General features: G+C 31.6%; 1 protein-coding gene and 1 long non-coding RNA gene across 4 annotated transcripts; one reads left to right on the top strand and one right to left on the bottom strand.

The window, feature by feature from the left end:
• Positions 1–2734: 2734 nt before the first annotated feature.
• LOC114186136 (uncharacterized) lies at positions 2735–5374 on the top strand. Of its 2 annotated transcripts, XR_003604974.2 has the most exons (4): positions 2735–3567; positions 3730–3863; positions 3973–4215; positions 4524–5374. It is a non-coding gene; the product is annotated as an uncharacterized LOC114186136 (long non-coding RNA). The 2 variants fall into 2 exon arrangements; XR_014995297.1 differs by having other exon boundaries at positions 2735–3863.
• Positions 5375–5398: 24 nt separating this feature from the next.
• Positions 5399–7365, bottom strand: LOC114183203 (14-3-3-like protein D). Of its 2 annotated transcripts, none has more exons than XM_085673706.1 (5): positions 7153–7365; positions 6265–6571; positions 6078–6165; positions 5909–5963; positions 5399–5781 (listed from the first exon to the last, which is right to left on the bottom strand). In XM_085673706.1, the coding sequence occupies exons 1-5, from the start codon at positions 7226–7228 to the stop codon at positions 5732–5734; spliced, it is 576 nt and encodes a 191-aa protein (XP_085529832.1). In that variant the 5' UTR covers positions 7229–7365; the 3' UTR covers positions 5399–5731. The 2 variants fall into 2 exon arrangements, with proteins under 2 accessions (XP_085529832.1, XP_027925932.1); XM_028070131.2 differs by having other exon boundaries at positions 5854–5963; positions 7153–7364.
• Between the last annotated feature and the right edge of the window lie 6933 nt (positions 7366–14298).

Raw genomic sequence — 14298 nt, 5'->3', positions numbered from 1 at the left:
TTTATTGTTTATCTTTTTCACATGAAAATGTTTAACTTTTTTTTGAAGTGTTCAATAACATCAACCATTCATTTACTAGGTAATAAAAAAAATCATATTTTTTATTCTCTTATTCTTATTTTTATTTCATTTAAAGAATCTTTCTTGTTTTGCCAAAATAATTTTTATTATCTATCAACAATTCGATTAGTTTTATATATGAAATGTTTACTTAGATCTTTAAGGTATTTTTATCTTATTATATCTTTAATTATACATTTGCTTTCCTTTGGACGATTTCATTCAGTGGTGTATCAAATTGTTTCTAAGACATACATTTGACTTATTTTTAATATTTTTTATATGTTGTTTAATTTTATCATATTCAAGATATTATTTTTATTTTCTAACTTATTATTATAAGTGTAATTCTATAACTACAATTATATAAAAATAATTTTATTTATTATAATATAATAATTTAATGTCATTATCGTAAATCTTGTTTATCACCATCCAATATATATCAAAATTGAAATGATGAAAAATTTATTCTAAATTTCAATTATTATTAGTTCAATCCTGATTTTTTGTGTGATTTCATTCAAGTGGTCTATTATGATTTTTATTAGTGTATAAAAATGAAATTTCATTATAATTTAAAGAATATAAGAGTAAAAAGACATTTAAAATATTTTTAAATTTGATTATCTAATTTCTTTTTTGTAATTTTTTAAAAATATTTTTAAACTTTATCAACTTTATCTTATTAACTTTGCAAATTTAATAAGTGTTTTAGTCTCATGAAATTTCAATTGGTACTCTAATTTAAAATATATACCATTATAATTTTTTTATGATTATTTGATATTAATCAAACCTTCTTTTTATATTGAATATTTTATAATATTAATTTTTTTTTAAGAATTTTTTATTATTTTATAAAAATCAATTAAATAATATTGAAAAAGTAAAAAGATAAGTATAAGTACGGACACAGATACGGGTTCAATATATTCTCTGATGAGAATAGAAATGAAACAAAATTTTATATCAATTAAGTTTGGAAGTGAAAATGAAGATGAATTTTATTCTTAAGAGATAAATATGAAATAAAGAAACTTGTCCTCGTCACCGTACCTACTCTGAATGAGTAAAGACGAGGGGAAGGAGAGGTGCACTGTAAAAGAAGGGAAGGTGCACAGCAAAGGAAGCAGAGGCTCAGGTAAACTTTTTTTTAATTTTATTATAAATTTTGAAGAGGCAAAACGAAGATATTAACATTTATGAAAGTGCAGGAAGAAAACAAGGAGGTGCAGGAAAACATGACCATAAAGAAAGAATAAAAAATATAAAAATGAAGACTTTGAGATGGGCCTAGCCCGTTCCAGTTATCTGCCCGGACCCCAATTTATTCTCTGCACCTGCTTTTATTTGTGTTCGGCTGCTTATCTATTTTACGCATCTCCACTCATTTGTATCGTGCTTTATTGTCTGTACCAGATTGGGCGCTTCTGCCTGCACCTTCAACTTCTTTTGCACCCCTAAAATTTATTATTATACCCTTCATTAATATATAGGTGAACATGGGTGAAAAGCACTAAATTTCATTTACTGCGTCATCAACTTCTTTGCACCCCCAAATTAGTTCATACGTATTTCTTCTCCCGTTCTGCGTTTTTTCTCCGTCTCATTACTGTGCCTTCATTTTAATTTTTCTCCGTTTCATTCTCTCGTGTGGTCCCTGTCTGAGCTTTAATTTTTTCTGCTTCATTCTTTCATTCTCTCGTGGTGGTCCCTCTTCCGAGGTTTGTGTCACTTTCATTCATTTTTTTAAAGGAATCTTCTTTATTCTCTCTCATTGTCCGTTGTGCTTGTGCTTGAAGGTTCTGTGTTTGAAGAAAGGTGGTATTGTGAGTTACCTGTGCGTCCTCTTATCTTCTCTCCAAGTGTGGTACTGTGAGTTCCTTCTCTCCAAGTCAGCCTTTTCGGAGTTCAAATGTTAATATTAGTTTTACATTTTTTTTTTCTGTTTATTATGTGAAACGAAATTCGTATTCCGTTTCAAAAAGTATGAAACTGATTCCACATTCCGTTTCCAAAAAAAAACATGGAATCTTTATGAAACGCATTTTGGAATCCGTTTCACACCATTTTGAAACGGATCACGTATGCCGTTTCGCGGAAAAGTTGAAAAATTTGTGAAACGGAATATTCCGTTTCAGAGAAGTATGAAACGGATTACAGAATCCATTTCAAAAAGTTTCCAATTTTTTTTTTTTTGTGAAACAGATTTCAAATTTCGTTTCACATTTTTCTGAAACGGAATTCATATTCCGTTTCACAAATTTGAATTTTATTTTAATGAAACAGAATCCATTTCAAAAAAATGTGAAACGGAATTTGAAACGGATTCCATGTTCCGTTTCAGCCTTCTGCGAGACGGATTCCAAAATCCATTTCAGTGAAAAAAAAAAGAAAAAAAAAACGAATTGTGTGTTTCGTTTCAGCCTTTTGCGAAACGGATTTCACAATCCGTTTCGGTGAAAAAAAAACAAAACGGATTGTGTGTTCCGTTTCAGGCATGTTTGAAACGGATTTGGAAAGTCGTTTCGGTGAAAAATTAAGACGAGATCCGTTTCTGATTTTTATGAAACAGATCTTGTAATCTATTGCACAACCATTCCTAAAATCAATTAAAATATACAGACAACCATTCCTAAAATCAATTAAAATATAATAAGATTAATTAACTGGGCGAATGGAGAAGAGGGGAGACTGCAGAGTTGCGCGAAAGGAGAAAAGGGAGGCTGCGGAGGCTGGGGAGAAGAACAGTGTGTGGACGCTGCGGAGAAGAAGAGTGTGTGGAGGCTGTGTGGAGGCTGTGGAGAAGAAGAGTGTGTGGAAGGATAAGAGCAGAATGTGGGCAGGAGAAGAGGGATGCTTGCTATGAAAAAAAAAGCTTCACGCGCAGCTAGGTCAAAGATTCTTCTGTTGGGGATGCAGGGAATCTAATTCCTTTTATTGCTTTATTGGGGTGCAGAGGGTGTATGGTTTTGGGGTGCAGAGGGTATGCGGTGAAAAAGAGAGAGTTAGTAACTTCTAATTTTTATCATGGACAAACATGAAAATATATTTGGTTTTGGGGGTACAGGAGAGATTATTGGAGGTGTAGGGAGAAGCCCCCTACCAGATTTGACTATAGCACTTCATACGCACCTATGCTTTATTAGCTAATGGATTAGGCCATGTTTTATTCCTCCTAACACTTAATAAACTTTTGCACACATACCTCCCAATTGTGTTGGGCTTCTGTTATTTTAACTCTTGTTTGATTTTTTATACTCACAATAGTTTTATTATTTGCCATTCCACAATTTCTTGTACAGACAGTTTTCTTTATTTTAAATCAAAATTGCAAACTAAAATTTTTAATATTGAAAATCGTTAATTATCATGTTTGATGATTGCATGTTTTCTTAGGCCTTATGGATAAATCAACTCTGTGATCTAGTTAATCTCTTCTCAGCATGTGTACTGTGTCCGCTAGTTCTGTATTTGCAATGGTTGATGTGTTTGCATCGTTATGTGCGTTTAATCTTCTCGCTCAAAATTCAATTTTTGGAGTCCAGCTGCTTATTGTTTTGCGTCATATGCTTGATAAATGTTCTAGGATAGGTGTGTTTCAGCTTACTTGATATAGTACTGAATTCAGTCTAAGATATTTAATATTTCCCTGTGTTATACCAGTTTCAGGTATATTCTGATTCCAAATGGAACCACCAACACCTTCAAAAACACCAAACGCAGAAAATTTGAACCCCAACGTAGAACGGAGTAAGCAAAAAGTCACTAGGCAAAATCCATTTAAGCTAATAACAGAGGTCAAATTTTTGTGGTCATTGATTTGATTTTCTAATTATTTTTTTTAAAATTTTTCAATAACTCTGGAGTCTGTAGAGTAACTTTTGTGATGCAATGATACTGTAACAGAGGGGAAAGGTGAAATAGGAAGAGCTGATGAAGAAAGTACAAGAGATGATGGCTGAAGAAGAAAATTTGAGGATACCAATGCACAAAGTCTTCCATGGACTACATACGAACCTCAGGTGAGGTCATGGTGCTTTGTTTGATGTCACTTTTCGCAGCGCTTGTTAAAAACCTACATGGAATGAGAGAAGAAGGCCTCCCTAGTGATATTCCAGCAATTGATGATCGTGCTGAATTTCACCACAGGTGTCTCTTCCATCCATTTCTTTTCCCTTTACTATATTGTTATTACCAAGTAGTTTCATTAGGTTTGACAAGTTCAGTTTGAGCCATGTTTTTCATTTGAGGAAAAATGGATGATTGTTGAAAACACAGCCACATGTGGACCATTTCATTGTGTAGGTAGCAGAAAAATTAAACTTCATAGAACAAGGAAAGGGAAAGGCAATAGATAAACAATATCTACTATATCTACCATCTACAAAGGATTCCCTTATCTCTGTAATGAAAAAAATACTGATATCTCTGTACTTCACTTTCACTCCCTTGTATAGATGACAGAAGAAGAAGAAATAAAGAGATTGAGGAAGGAGCTCGTTCTAAAGGCTCAACCAAATCCTTATTTTTGATAGACCTTTTGTTCGAAGGAGGTATAACAGGTAGAACATGTTTTCTGCAAACTGTCATTTCATTTTTTTTTTCTCATTATGAGTCTTTATGCATGAAAGGTCAATGAAGCCTTCAACAATACTTAGAAATCCAAGATTCAGCACAAGGACCACGGAGTAGCCTTGGATTGTAGAATAGATTTTCTTGTAAATTTTAGTTTTGGGACTTGCTGGACCTCATAATTGTATCTTTTCTTAGGTTTTGGACTATAAGTTTAGAAGCCCATAATATATAAGCCTTTTGGTAGACTAAGCCCATAGTATATAGGTCTTTTAGTAGACTCTTGTATACTGATTTTGTATAATTGAAAAATTGAGGTTTTCTTTTATGTGAGAGTTTTTCTCTTTAGTCTTTACCATGGAAACCCTCCCTTTCTCTATTCCTCTCTGCACTCACAATTTCCACTCTGTTTCATGTTTTCATCATTTTTTCTCTTCATTCCTCTCTGATTCTCTATAACAATTGTTCCAATAACAACTTTTTAAACAAAATTTAATAATTCTATTGTTTAGTCAAATCTGGTTTTGTGTTGAAACTAGAATAATATATAGGTCTTGTTGTATGCTTTTAGAGAATAATGAGAAGTAATTTAGTTTTCTGCATCTCTACAATCTTCTTTAGAAGTAGTGAGTGAGTGTGGCGAGGTGTTTCAGTGGGAAGAGTGAGTGAGCGAGTGAGTGATACATTCTAAGTTAATCCAAACTCATAAAAGTTTGAGTTACAGTGACCAACAAGAAAGAACCAGTTTAAAGAAACAAACTTTAACTAAAAACTAATATATTTGGGTTGATCAATTTCCCTATTTTTGCTCCAACAAATACACATAAGAAAGGACTGAATCTTGGGACAAGAGATGATGAAAACTGAATGAAGGAAAGATTTTCATATGTGGAGGAATAGGCATACAACTCAATAAATCAGATCAGAAACCATTGGTAACATCCCATGAATCTTAAAGAAATAGAAACTGCATTATGTGATCTCTATATGTTACCACCCTCTTCAGGGATATCAGAAGTCCACAAAGTAAGGTTATCCCTCAACAGCTGCAAGATTAAGGTACCGTCCTTGTAAGATTCCTCATTCAGAGAATCTAGCTCTGAGACAGCATCATCAAAGGCTTGCTTAGCAAGATGGCAGGCCCTGCAAATAAGTTAAATCAAGTAAGCATATGTCCCTGCTCTTTGTGTCATTAGCACAACTATTTCTGCATACCTTTCAGGTGAATTCATTATCTCATAATAAAACACAGAGAAATTTAGAGCCAGACCCAAACGAATGGGATGTGTAGGTTGTAATTCATTCTCACCAGTGCTAGCAGCTGTCTGTAAATAATCATGACTCAGCAGTTTTAGTCTAACCTTGAAATTTAAGGTTGTCTAAATGGCATACATAACAAAATTCCAAAAATTTGAAGAACAGCATAACATGACAAATACCTGATATGCTTTAAGTGACTGATCTGCTACCTCATTCTTTTCATCACCAGCTTTGAATTCTGCCAAGTACCGGTAATAGTCTCCTTTCCTGCATCCAATTTAGAACTCAAACCAAAAAACCTTGCACATCTGATATCGTAAACAAAAACACTTTAGAAGCCACAAAGAAGAAGATCACAAAGCATACATTTTATAATAAAACAATGTGGACTCTGCAATATTTGTGGATGGAATAAGATGCTCATCTAAAATTATCATAATGTCACTGCAAATGTTAGACAGCTCCAACTCGACCTTCTGCCTATAATCCCTGATGCGCTTAACATTCAACTCATTCCCTTTTGACTCCTCTTTCTGCTCTATCGATGACAAGATCCTCCATGAAGCTCTCCGTGACCCCACCACATTTTTGTATCCAACAGAGAACAAGTTCCTCTCCTCCACACTCAGCTCAACGTCCAGCTTCGCCACCTTCTTCATCGCATCCACCATTTCTGCACACCACACCAACACTCTTGAATCATATTCCAAAACAGTAATAAATAAACTTCGAGTTTAGTTTTCACACTCTCATCCACTCAGAAATCATGGAAGGCGTGACTTTTAAGATAGTTGTTAAACTTCACTACACAAAACACTGGAATCAAATTCCAAAACACACAACAAATAATATTCACACTCATCTCACTCGGAATCATGTTATTTTAAAAATAGACATACGTCAAATTCTACTCAGATATCAAGTTATTTATGCAGACTCTTGGAGCAACAATTATAAAATTGAACAACAAATACATCCCAAAAACTCCAAAATTTCACTCTTTTCTTCTTTAATAATTGAGACGGTTAAATGGGCAAGTGAAATGAAGTAGCAGTTAGACGCAGAAGTGAAAAAAGCAGTGGACATTTATGGAAAAAATTGAAACTTTATCAGACCAAACGCGGTTAATGGGACAAGAAGAAGATGGGTAGGTGCAGAAGATGCTGGAAACGTGATTGAAAGTGGAATGCAGCTAAAATGAAGGAACGAGAACAAGTGTTCACTTCACAGTAAACATCTAAAGAGAGAAAGCACCGTCATATCGTTCAGCTTGTTCAGCTAACTTTGCAGCATATACAAAGTTCTCGCGTTCCTCGGAGAAGGTAGCCATTGATTCAGTAGCTTGAGTGCTCGACTATCTCCCTGCCCAGGGTGCTGTAGAGAGAGAGAGTGAGAGAGAGAGAGAGAGAGAGAGGAACCACAAGTGAAGTGAAAGTTAGATGCTGTTTTTTTTTTTTTTTTTTCTGAAAAAAAAGTTTTGAGAATTTATAGGTAACCTGGTTTTGCCGGTGGCAGGGTTCTCTCTTTTTAGGACAGTGATTGGGAGTGGGACCCATGGGCTTGGGTGTGTCCGTGTGGGCTCTGTACTGGGTTTTTTAATATCACATAATATTTTCTTATTTAATTAAATAATAAAAACTGAATGTTAATTTACAAAATCACAAATCTTTTATAACTAATTTTCAAGTTTATAAAACGTAATTATTTTACAAGAATGTAATTTTTATAATTTTGTATTAATTTGTTAAATGTAATTAATTATTATTTTATATTAAAATATATAATTACTAACATCCAAACCAACCTCAAACTAATACATTAAAGCCAATGTCTTCTTAGGTTTAATAAGCTATAAAGTTTTTATATGCTTGAAACAAGTTGCTATCACTCTCTTTGATCTTTATGAAGTATACTTGATGTTTTTTTCACTCTGCTTGAAGCTTCATTGTTCTTTAAAATTATTCAAGAAATTAATAGGTTAATATTATAAAAAATATATTATTATTATTATTATTATTATTATAAAATATTATTTGTAATTAAGAAGGAAATTCTGTGATGGTTAAGGACATGAAAGGTAGTTGAATGAAGGCAATGAATTAGAGCCACCAATGATATGTATATGTCTATTCAATGAGTGTGATATTTGGTGAGAAATTTGGATGTTGCAATTGGCTTTATTTGGTGGGTATCACAAAAATTATCTTCAAAACCATTTTTATTTTGGTAAAGTTTCAATAGTCTTTCTTTTCTTTGATTTTCTACCCAATTTTCCCATGGGAGGAGATTATAAATATTACTTAACAAAACTATTTTATGAGATTGTTTAAATTTAAAAATATAGCAATTTTAAGAAAAAATAAAAAATAAACTATCCTTAAAAAGCATAAATGACTTATATATGGCAATAGTTATAAATAAAAGATTTTCACTAAATATGCCCCTTTATATTAGCAGTTCTTGCATTGGCTTGTTATATAAACTACTATAACTAAAGTCGAAACAAAATGTTACAAATATTTTTCTGTTTATTTAAAAGTTGCATTATTTGAATAAGAAACCATGTTATTTTTTTTAGCAAAAGCAGAAATTTATTAACTTGAAAGGATGGATGATGGTGATTGATCCCCAAGATTCTTCCACGAATAAAAGAGAAAAAAAAAGAGCAAAAGAAGTTGGTAACATTTTTACTTTGTAGACACCCTGTCACCATCATGTTTTTGGGACACTAATTGGTTGTCCACCACATCACAAAATTTGTTGTCCTAGTATCTGTCAGTCAAATAATACAGGTAAAAATCCAATAGATAAATCTTTTTATATTAAATATTAGGTTTAATCTGTTTTTTCTTTTAAACTTTTAATTGTTTGTAATTTTTATATTGTTCATATAATTAGGATTAAAGAAGAGCACATGTTTTTTTTCCTCTTTGCATACACAATAGTTTCAAATAGAGGTGAATCAATAAAACATGCAACAAGTGATAAATATTAATCCAAACTATTAGTAATTTTGTATAGTTTATAGAGCAATTAAACTAGTTATAAACACCAATTTTTTTTAACATAAATAAGCGAAAATAACATCAAAAACTTGTTGATGCTCAAATGCAATTAATTTTTCAGTAAATATATTGGATAGTTGTAGTACAATGAATAGACAGTGTTTAAAATTTGATTGATTTGAATAAAAAGGTGTTTGATTTGTGAAAAATGAAGTAAAATCAATTCATTTCAATATGTTAAATAGAAAGATTTCACCACTAGTCTCTCTCTTATACTAATTATGTTTTTACTTATTTAAATGTAATTATTCATGTTCTAATAATGCTCTTAAATGTAACTCTAGATCCATTTTTGACATCTAGAGCTTAAGTTCATCAAACTCCAATATAAATTCTTAGTGACCGTTTGAATGAATTACTTGCTTTAAGTGTAGAACTTTAGTTGTGTTGACTTTGTTCAGCCCAATTTTGTAGTATTTTCTCTAAATTCTTTTGATTTTTCTACAATTTTCTCTTTTGGTGTTGTATTCTGTAAAACAAACTAAATTTAGGGTGAATTATCATAAAGTTATCAACAATCAAAGCCATATAAGTGCCAAAAAGCATCTAATATTTCACTTAAATTGGCATTTATCAACAACACAAACATTATCATGATTTGGCTTAGGCTATGACTGAGCAACAAGCTCTAACATAGGCTCCCCCATGGGATCCACTATAGGGTTCACCACAGGCACCTCAAGCTCCACAATAGGTTCCACCACAAGCTCACTATATCCATAATAGGTGCCACAAGAGGCTCCACAATAGCCTCCATAAGCTTTAAAACTGAACCTAGAGAATCCTTATTCCCATCATGGGCCCCAACCACCTTAGGACAATAATGTTGTTGTATTTTTATGTAAATTATTTTCTCCACGCCAAAATTATATTGGCATCTTATTGTAACTATCTACAATTAGATATATCGTGACTAATCATTTTACAATTTGAACAAAAAAGAGACAATTTCTCATACTCCAGATTACCAATAGATGCAAATTTTGGCCCTTCCACAAAATCAGATAACAAATAAACATCAACTAAGACACGTGTAAAGAAACCTCAAGACTTATCTTATTGTATTCCAAAGGAAAACCATTTATGTGCACCCAACATTGAGTTTTTCTTATTTTCATTGAAGATGGGACAAAATATTTAGTCTAAGCAAAAACATGAAGGATTCAGTAGAAAAATTCAAAACACCAACCGCCAAAACCCTTCTCATATCCTCAAGCGAAGAAAAAATAGGTTCATAGAACCATTTTCCAAGAGGAATTGCCTTCCATTGACCCAAATGTTTTCAGGCCACATCAAACTTCTTATAAAGATCTAAATGCATGAGAGATTTATCCTATTTTGTTAACAAGATACGCCCAAGCAAATAATTTTGCACTCTACTAGACTAGCTGGATAAACTTCTTGTGTAATTTGCACCGAGACCATATCCCCCTATATGCATGGAGAAGATAATTGTGATAAAGGAATATCACAAGTATTATTGAGAACTTGAGAAAATGTATGTTTTTGTTCCACACATTTAAAGAAGATTTAGATAAATGGGATTTTCCCCGATCTTAATCTTGTAAGTAAGTAAAAATCCCTGAAGAATAACAATTTGCACCTACATGTTGTCCATCCAACTAACCAAAACAAGAACGCCCAATCCAGAATGTAAGCACCAAAGCCACTGATTTTTTACCCACATGCCACCACGCAAGATTCAAAAGCATACGCAATCAAGAATGCACACCAAGAAACCGCTCCAACACGCTCAAAACACACCAACATTTAAATTTCTTCTTCAACCCTATTGTGACAACACAACACATAGAAACACTGCCTTAGTCGTGGTCTGCTACAGTTGCAACTGTGGACCAAACACCTCCAAACCACATGATAATTGCATCGCCTCCACACAAAGCATGATGAAAGACTACACCGCGTAAAGAATACACATCTTAACTACCAAAATCTTTATCATTAACATGCTTGTTTGGTTTCACGTTGTAGGCACCCATAATTGATTTTGATGCATATGAGATCATAAAATTCATGTTGATAGATTGTTTGCTTGTTTTCCAAAATAAATTTGAAGATGACAGATTCACGTTCAAAGAGAAGCCATCCATTCCAGCTTCTTTGTCAACCAAAATTGATTTGGGGGATTTGTTTTCTCATATTTATATTTTTACCCCCTCATTGTTGGTTGTGTTAATATTCTTCAAGGTGAGGTTTTCTTCATTGCATGTGGTTTTGCTTTGAGTTTTTGGTTGTTCCAATTGTGATTCTTTCTACTCAAACTTCTTTTCTTGGTTTTGGTTTATTTAATTTTTATAAATTTAATTTGTGAAAGATTCAATCTTCACAAAAACTTTCTTTAAGGATCAAACACATGTTGCATGTCGAAAACAAAAGTTGGCACACAAGGTGTTTGATGAAATTCCAAATAGGAACCATTACTATGTTGTACACGAGTTAGTATTGTAATCACCTTCCGGATGCATTCATGAAACTAAAAAACGTTAGATGACCACATTTATGGAGTTAAAACCTATCTTTTTGGTTTAGTTATTTTTTTGCCATTTATGAATATAGTTTTTTTCATATCCTTCTCATATTGACAAAATTTAGAAAAAATAAAAGTTACTATCAACATTAATCGTGAATCTTTTGCTTTATTTTCAAGTGCAAAAATATTAAATATTGAGGTTTTGGTTGTTGAAAGTTACTAATATTTCATTAATTCATTCCTATTACCAAATTATATGGAACATGTTATAGAGAGGTTAGAGTTCATTATATATTCACTAATCTTCTTTTTGTTCTCATTAAAATTGTTCTTGATCTTTTTAATTTTCAAAGTAAGTTGTAAGTCTTCTTTACTTATTTAAATTTTGTTATTGTTTTTATTAGATAATTTATAATTTATTTAATGATAGATATATTTGTTATGAATTTACTTGTTATCCAAAGTATGTACTTGCTAATGTAAATGAAAATATGCTCATGTTTAGAATCATGAGTACAAAAATATAAAAGGCGGTTTGGGATCTTAAAGCAAATGAGATTTTTATCATACCATGCTTAAAGCAAGTGACAAATGGGGAACGCCTTGGCACTAGTTTTACTAAGAATGAGTGGTTTGGAATTTCAATCAAATTTAAGGAGTTAACGGAAGAGATTATCCAAAATCAAAGTTTAAAAATAGGTATGATAACCTTAGAAGATATGGGAGAGGATGGTATAAATTAGGCTTAAATATACATTTGGTCCCTATTTTTGTTCTTTTTATTCAATTTGATCCTCATTTTCGTTTTGTGTTCAATTAGGTCTCCATTTTCGTCAAATTTTTGTCAATTTGGTCCTTTCTACTAACGGTATTTAAATAGTTAATGTTTTTGAACAATACATATCACGTGTCAACTCCTGATTTTTTTGATATAAAAATAGGCTTGGGATGGGACAATATGAAGAATACAGTTGATGCACCAGATGATTGGTGGAAAAGAAAAATATTAGCATGTGCTAAATAAGTATGCCTTTTAACAAATATTATGTTTATGCTTAATACTAATTATTTTGGTTGTAAACATGCAGAAAAATCATCAATATGGAAAATTTAGGTATAAGGGACTTGCATTTTCTCGCCAGTTTGACCATACTTTTTAAAGATGTTGTGGCTAATGGAGAGTATGAGTGGACTCCGTCAACTGGAATGTTGCCTACTAATTTGTTCTCTAATTTTGAGTATTTATGAGTGATTTGATGTATAAATTTTAAAAAATTATTTTAACATATACATATAAGTTGTAATTAAACTTAATTACTAATTTGATCTTAAATTGGAGAGGACAAAATTGATTATTTAAAGGTATAATTAGTCGTATAGTACCCAGTTTGGGGCTAGGGTGTCAAATAGGTACCCGGTTTAAAAAAAGTGTCAATTGCATCCCAATTTTTGAAAAAAATGCTTCAATTAGGTCCATTTCTGACAGATTTGACTAACGCCGTTAGTCAACGTGACACGTGTCAGTCTCTGTTTTTTTTGGTTTTTTTTAATTTTTTAAAATTTTTTGAAAAAAAAATGCCACGTGTCAAGTCCCTGTGTGTGACAAGTGACATTGTCAGTGTAACGTGGCATTGCAATGCCACGTGTTAGTGTCACTATCAGATGTCATTGTATTGATTTCGATTTAGGCCCCCATATATGTCTTCTTGTTTCAATTTAGTACCTAAGTATGTGTATCTGATTCAATTTTGTCCCAATTTTTTTTAATAATTAAAATATTTTTGTAATCCATTTTTTATAAGATTAAAAATAATTAAGTATAACTATTTTTATAAAATTAAGTACTAATATTTATATTGTTCCCCTCAATTTTAGACCAAATTTATTATTTATATAAATGTTATACTAATATTTTTTTATTAAAAACGACTTTTTAACATATTACTTTATTAATTACTTTTTTATTAAGTACTCATGTTTTCTTAATTTTTTTTAAATAGAACAATATTGTCTCTTATTAATTTTAAACCAAAATTTCTATTGGTTTGAATGTTATACTAATTTTTTTTATTATTAAAAATGACTTAATAAAATGATTTTTACCACTAAATTTAATATAAATATCAAATACACAATTTTTGTTAAACTTTTATACTTAATTACTTTTAATTTTATAAAAAAATGGATTTTAATTATTAAAAAAAATTGGGACAAAATTGACTCAGATACACATACTTAGGTACTAAATTGAAACAAAAAAACATATATGAGGACTAAATCGAAATCAACACAATGACATTGATAGTGATACTGACACGTGGCACTGACAATGCCACGTGTCACACACAGGAACTTGACACGTGGCATTTTTTTTTCTTCAAAAAATTTAAAAAAATTTAAAAAAATTTAAAAAAAAACCAGAGACTGACACGTGGCACGTTGACTAACGACGTTTGTCAACTCTGTCTGAAAGGGACCTAATTGAAGCACTTCTTCAAAAGTTGGGATGCAATTGACACTTTTTTTAAACCGGGTACCTATTTGACACCCTAACCCCAAACTGGGTACTATACAACTAATTATACCAAATATTAATGATGTGTATCATCCTAGTTTAGAAAACATTGGCCTTAATTTGTAAGAAGGTTCAAGTGATAGTGAAGATGATAGTATTGGAGAAATAAATGATATTGAAGATCTTAATTCCAATGTTTCACAGAGAACCAGTAGCCAAGGATTAGGAATACAAAAAAGTGGAAAGAAGAGTAAAAGAACCAACAATGTTGTTTTGAAGGTTAAGAAAAAGGCAATTGCCTCATCAAATTTATGCTAATGTATGATTAT

Source organism: Vigna unguiculata, chromosome 5 (genome assembly GCF_037176805.1).
Source record: "Vigna unguiculata cultivar grain cowpea cultivar isolate G323 ecotype 2 chromosome 5, ASM3717680v1, whole genome shotgun sequence".
In the NCBI taxonomy this organism is placed as follows: Eukaryota; Viridiplantae; Streptophyta; class Magnoliopsida; order Fabales; family Fabaceae; genus Vigna; species Vigna unguiculata.
This window is presented reverse-complemented; position numbering and strand designations above follow the sequence as displayed.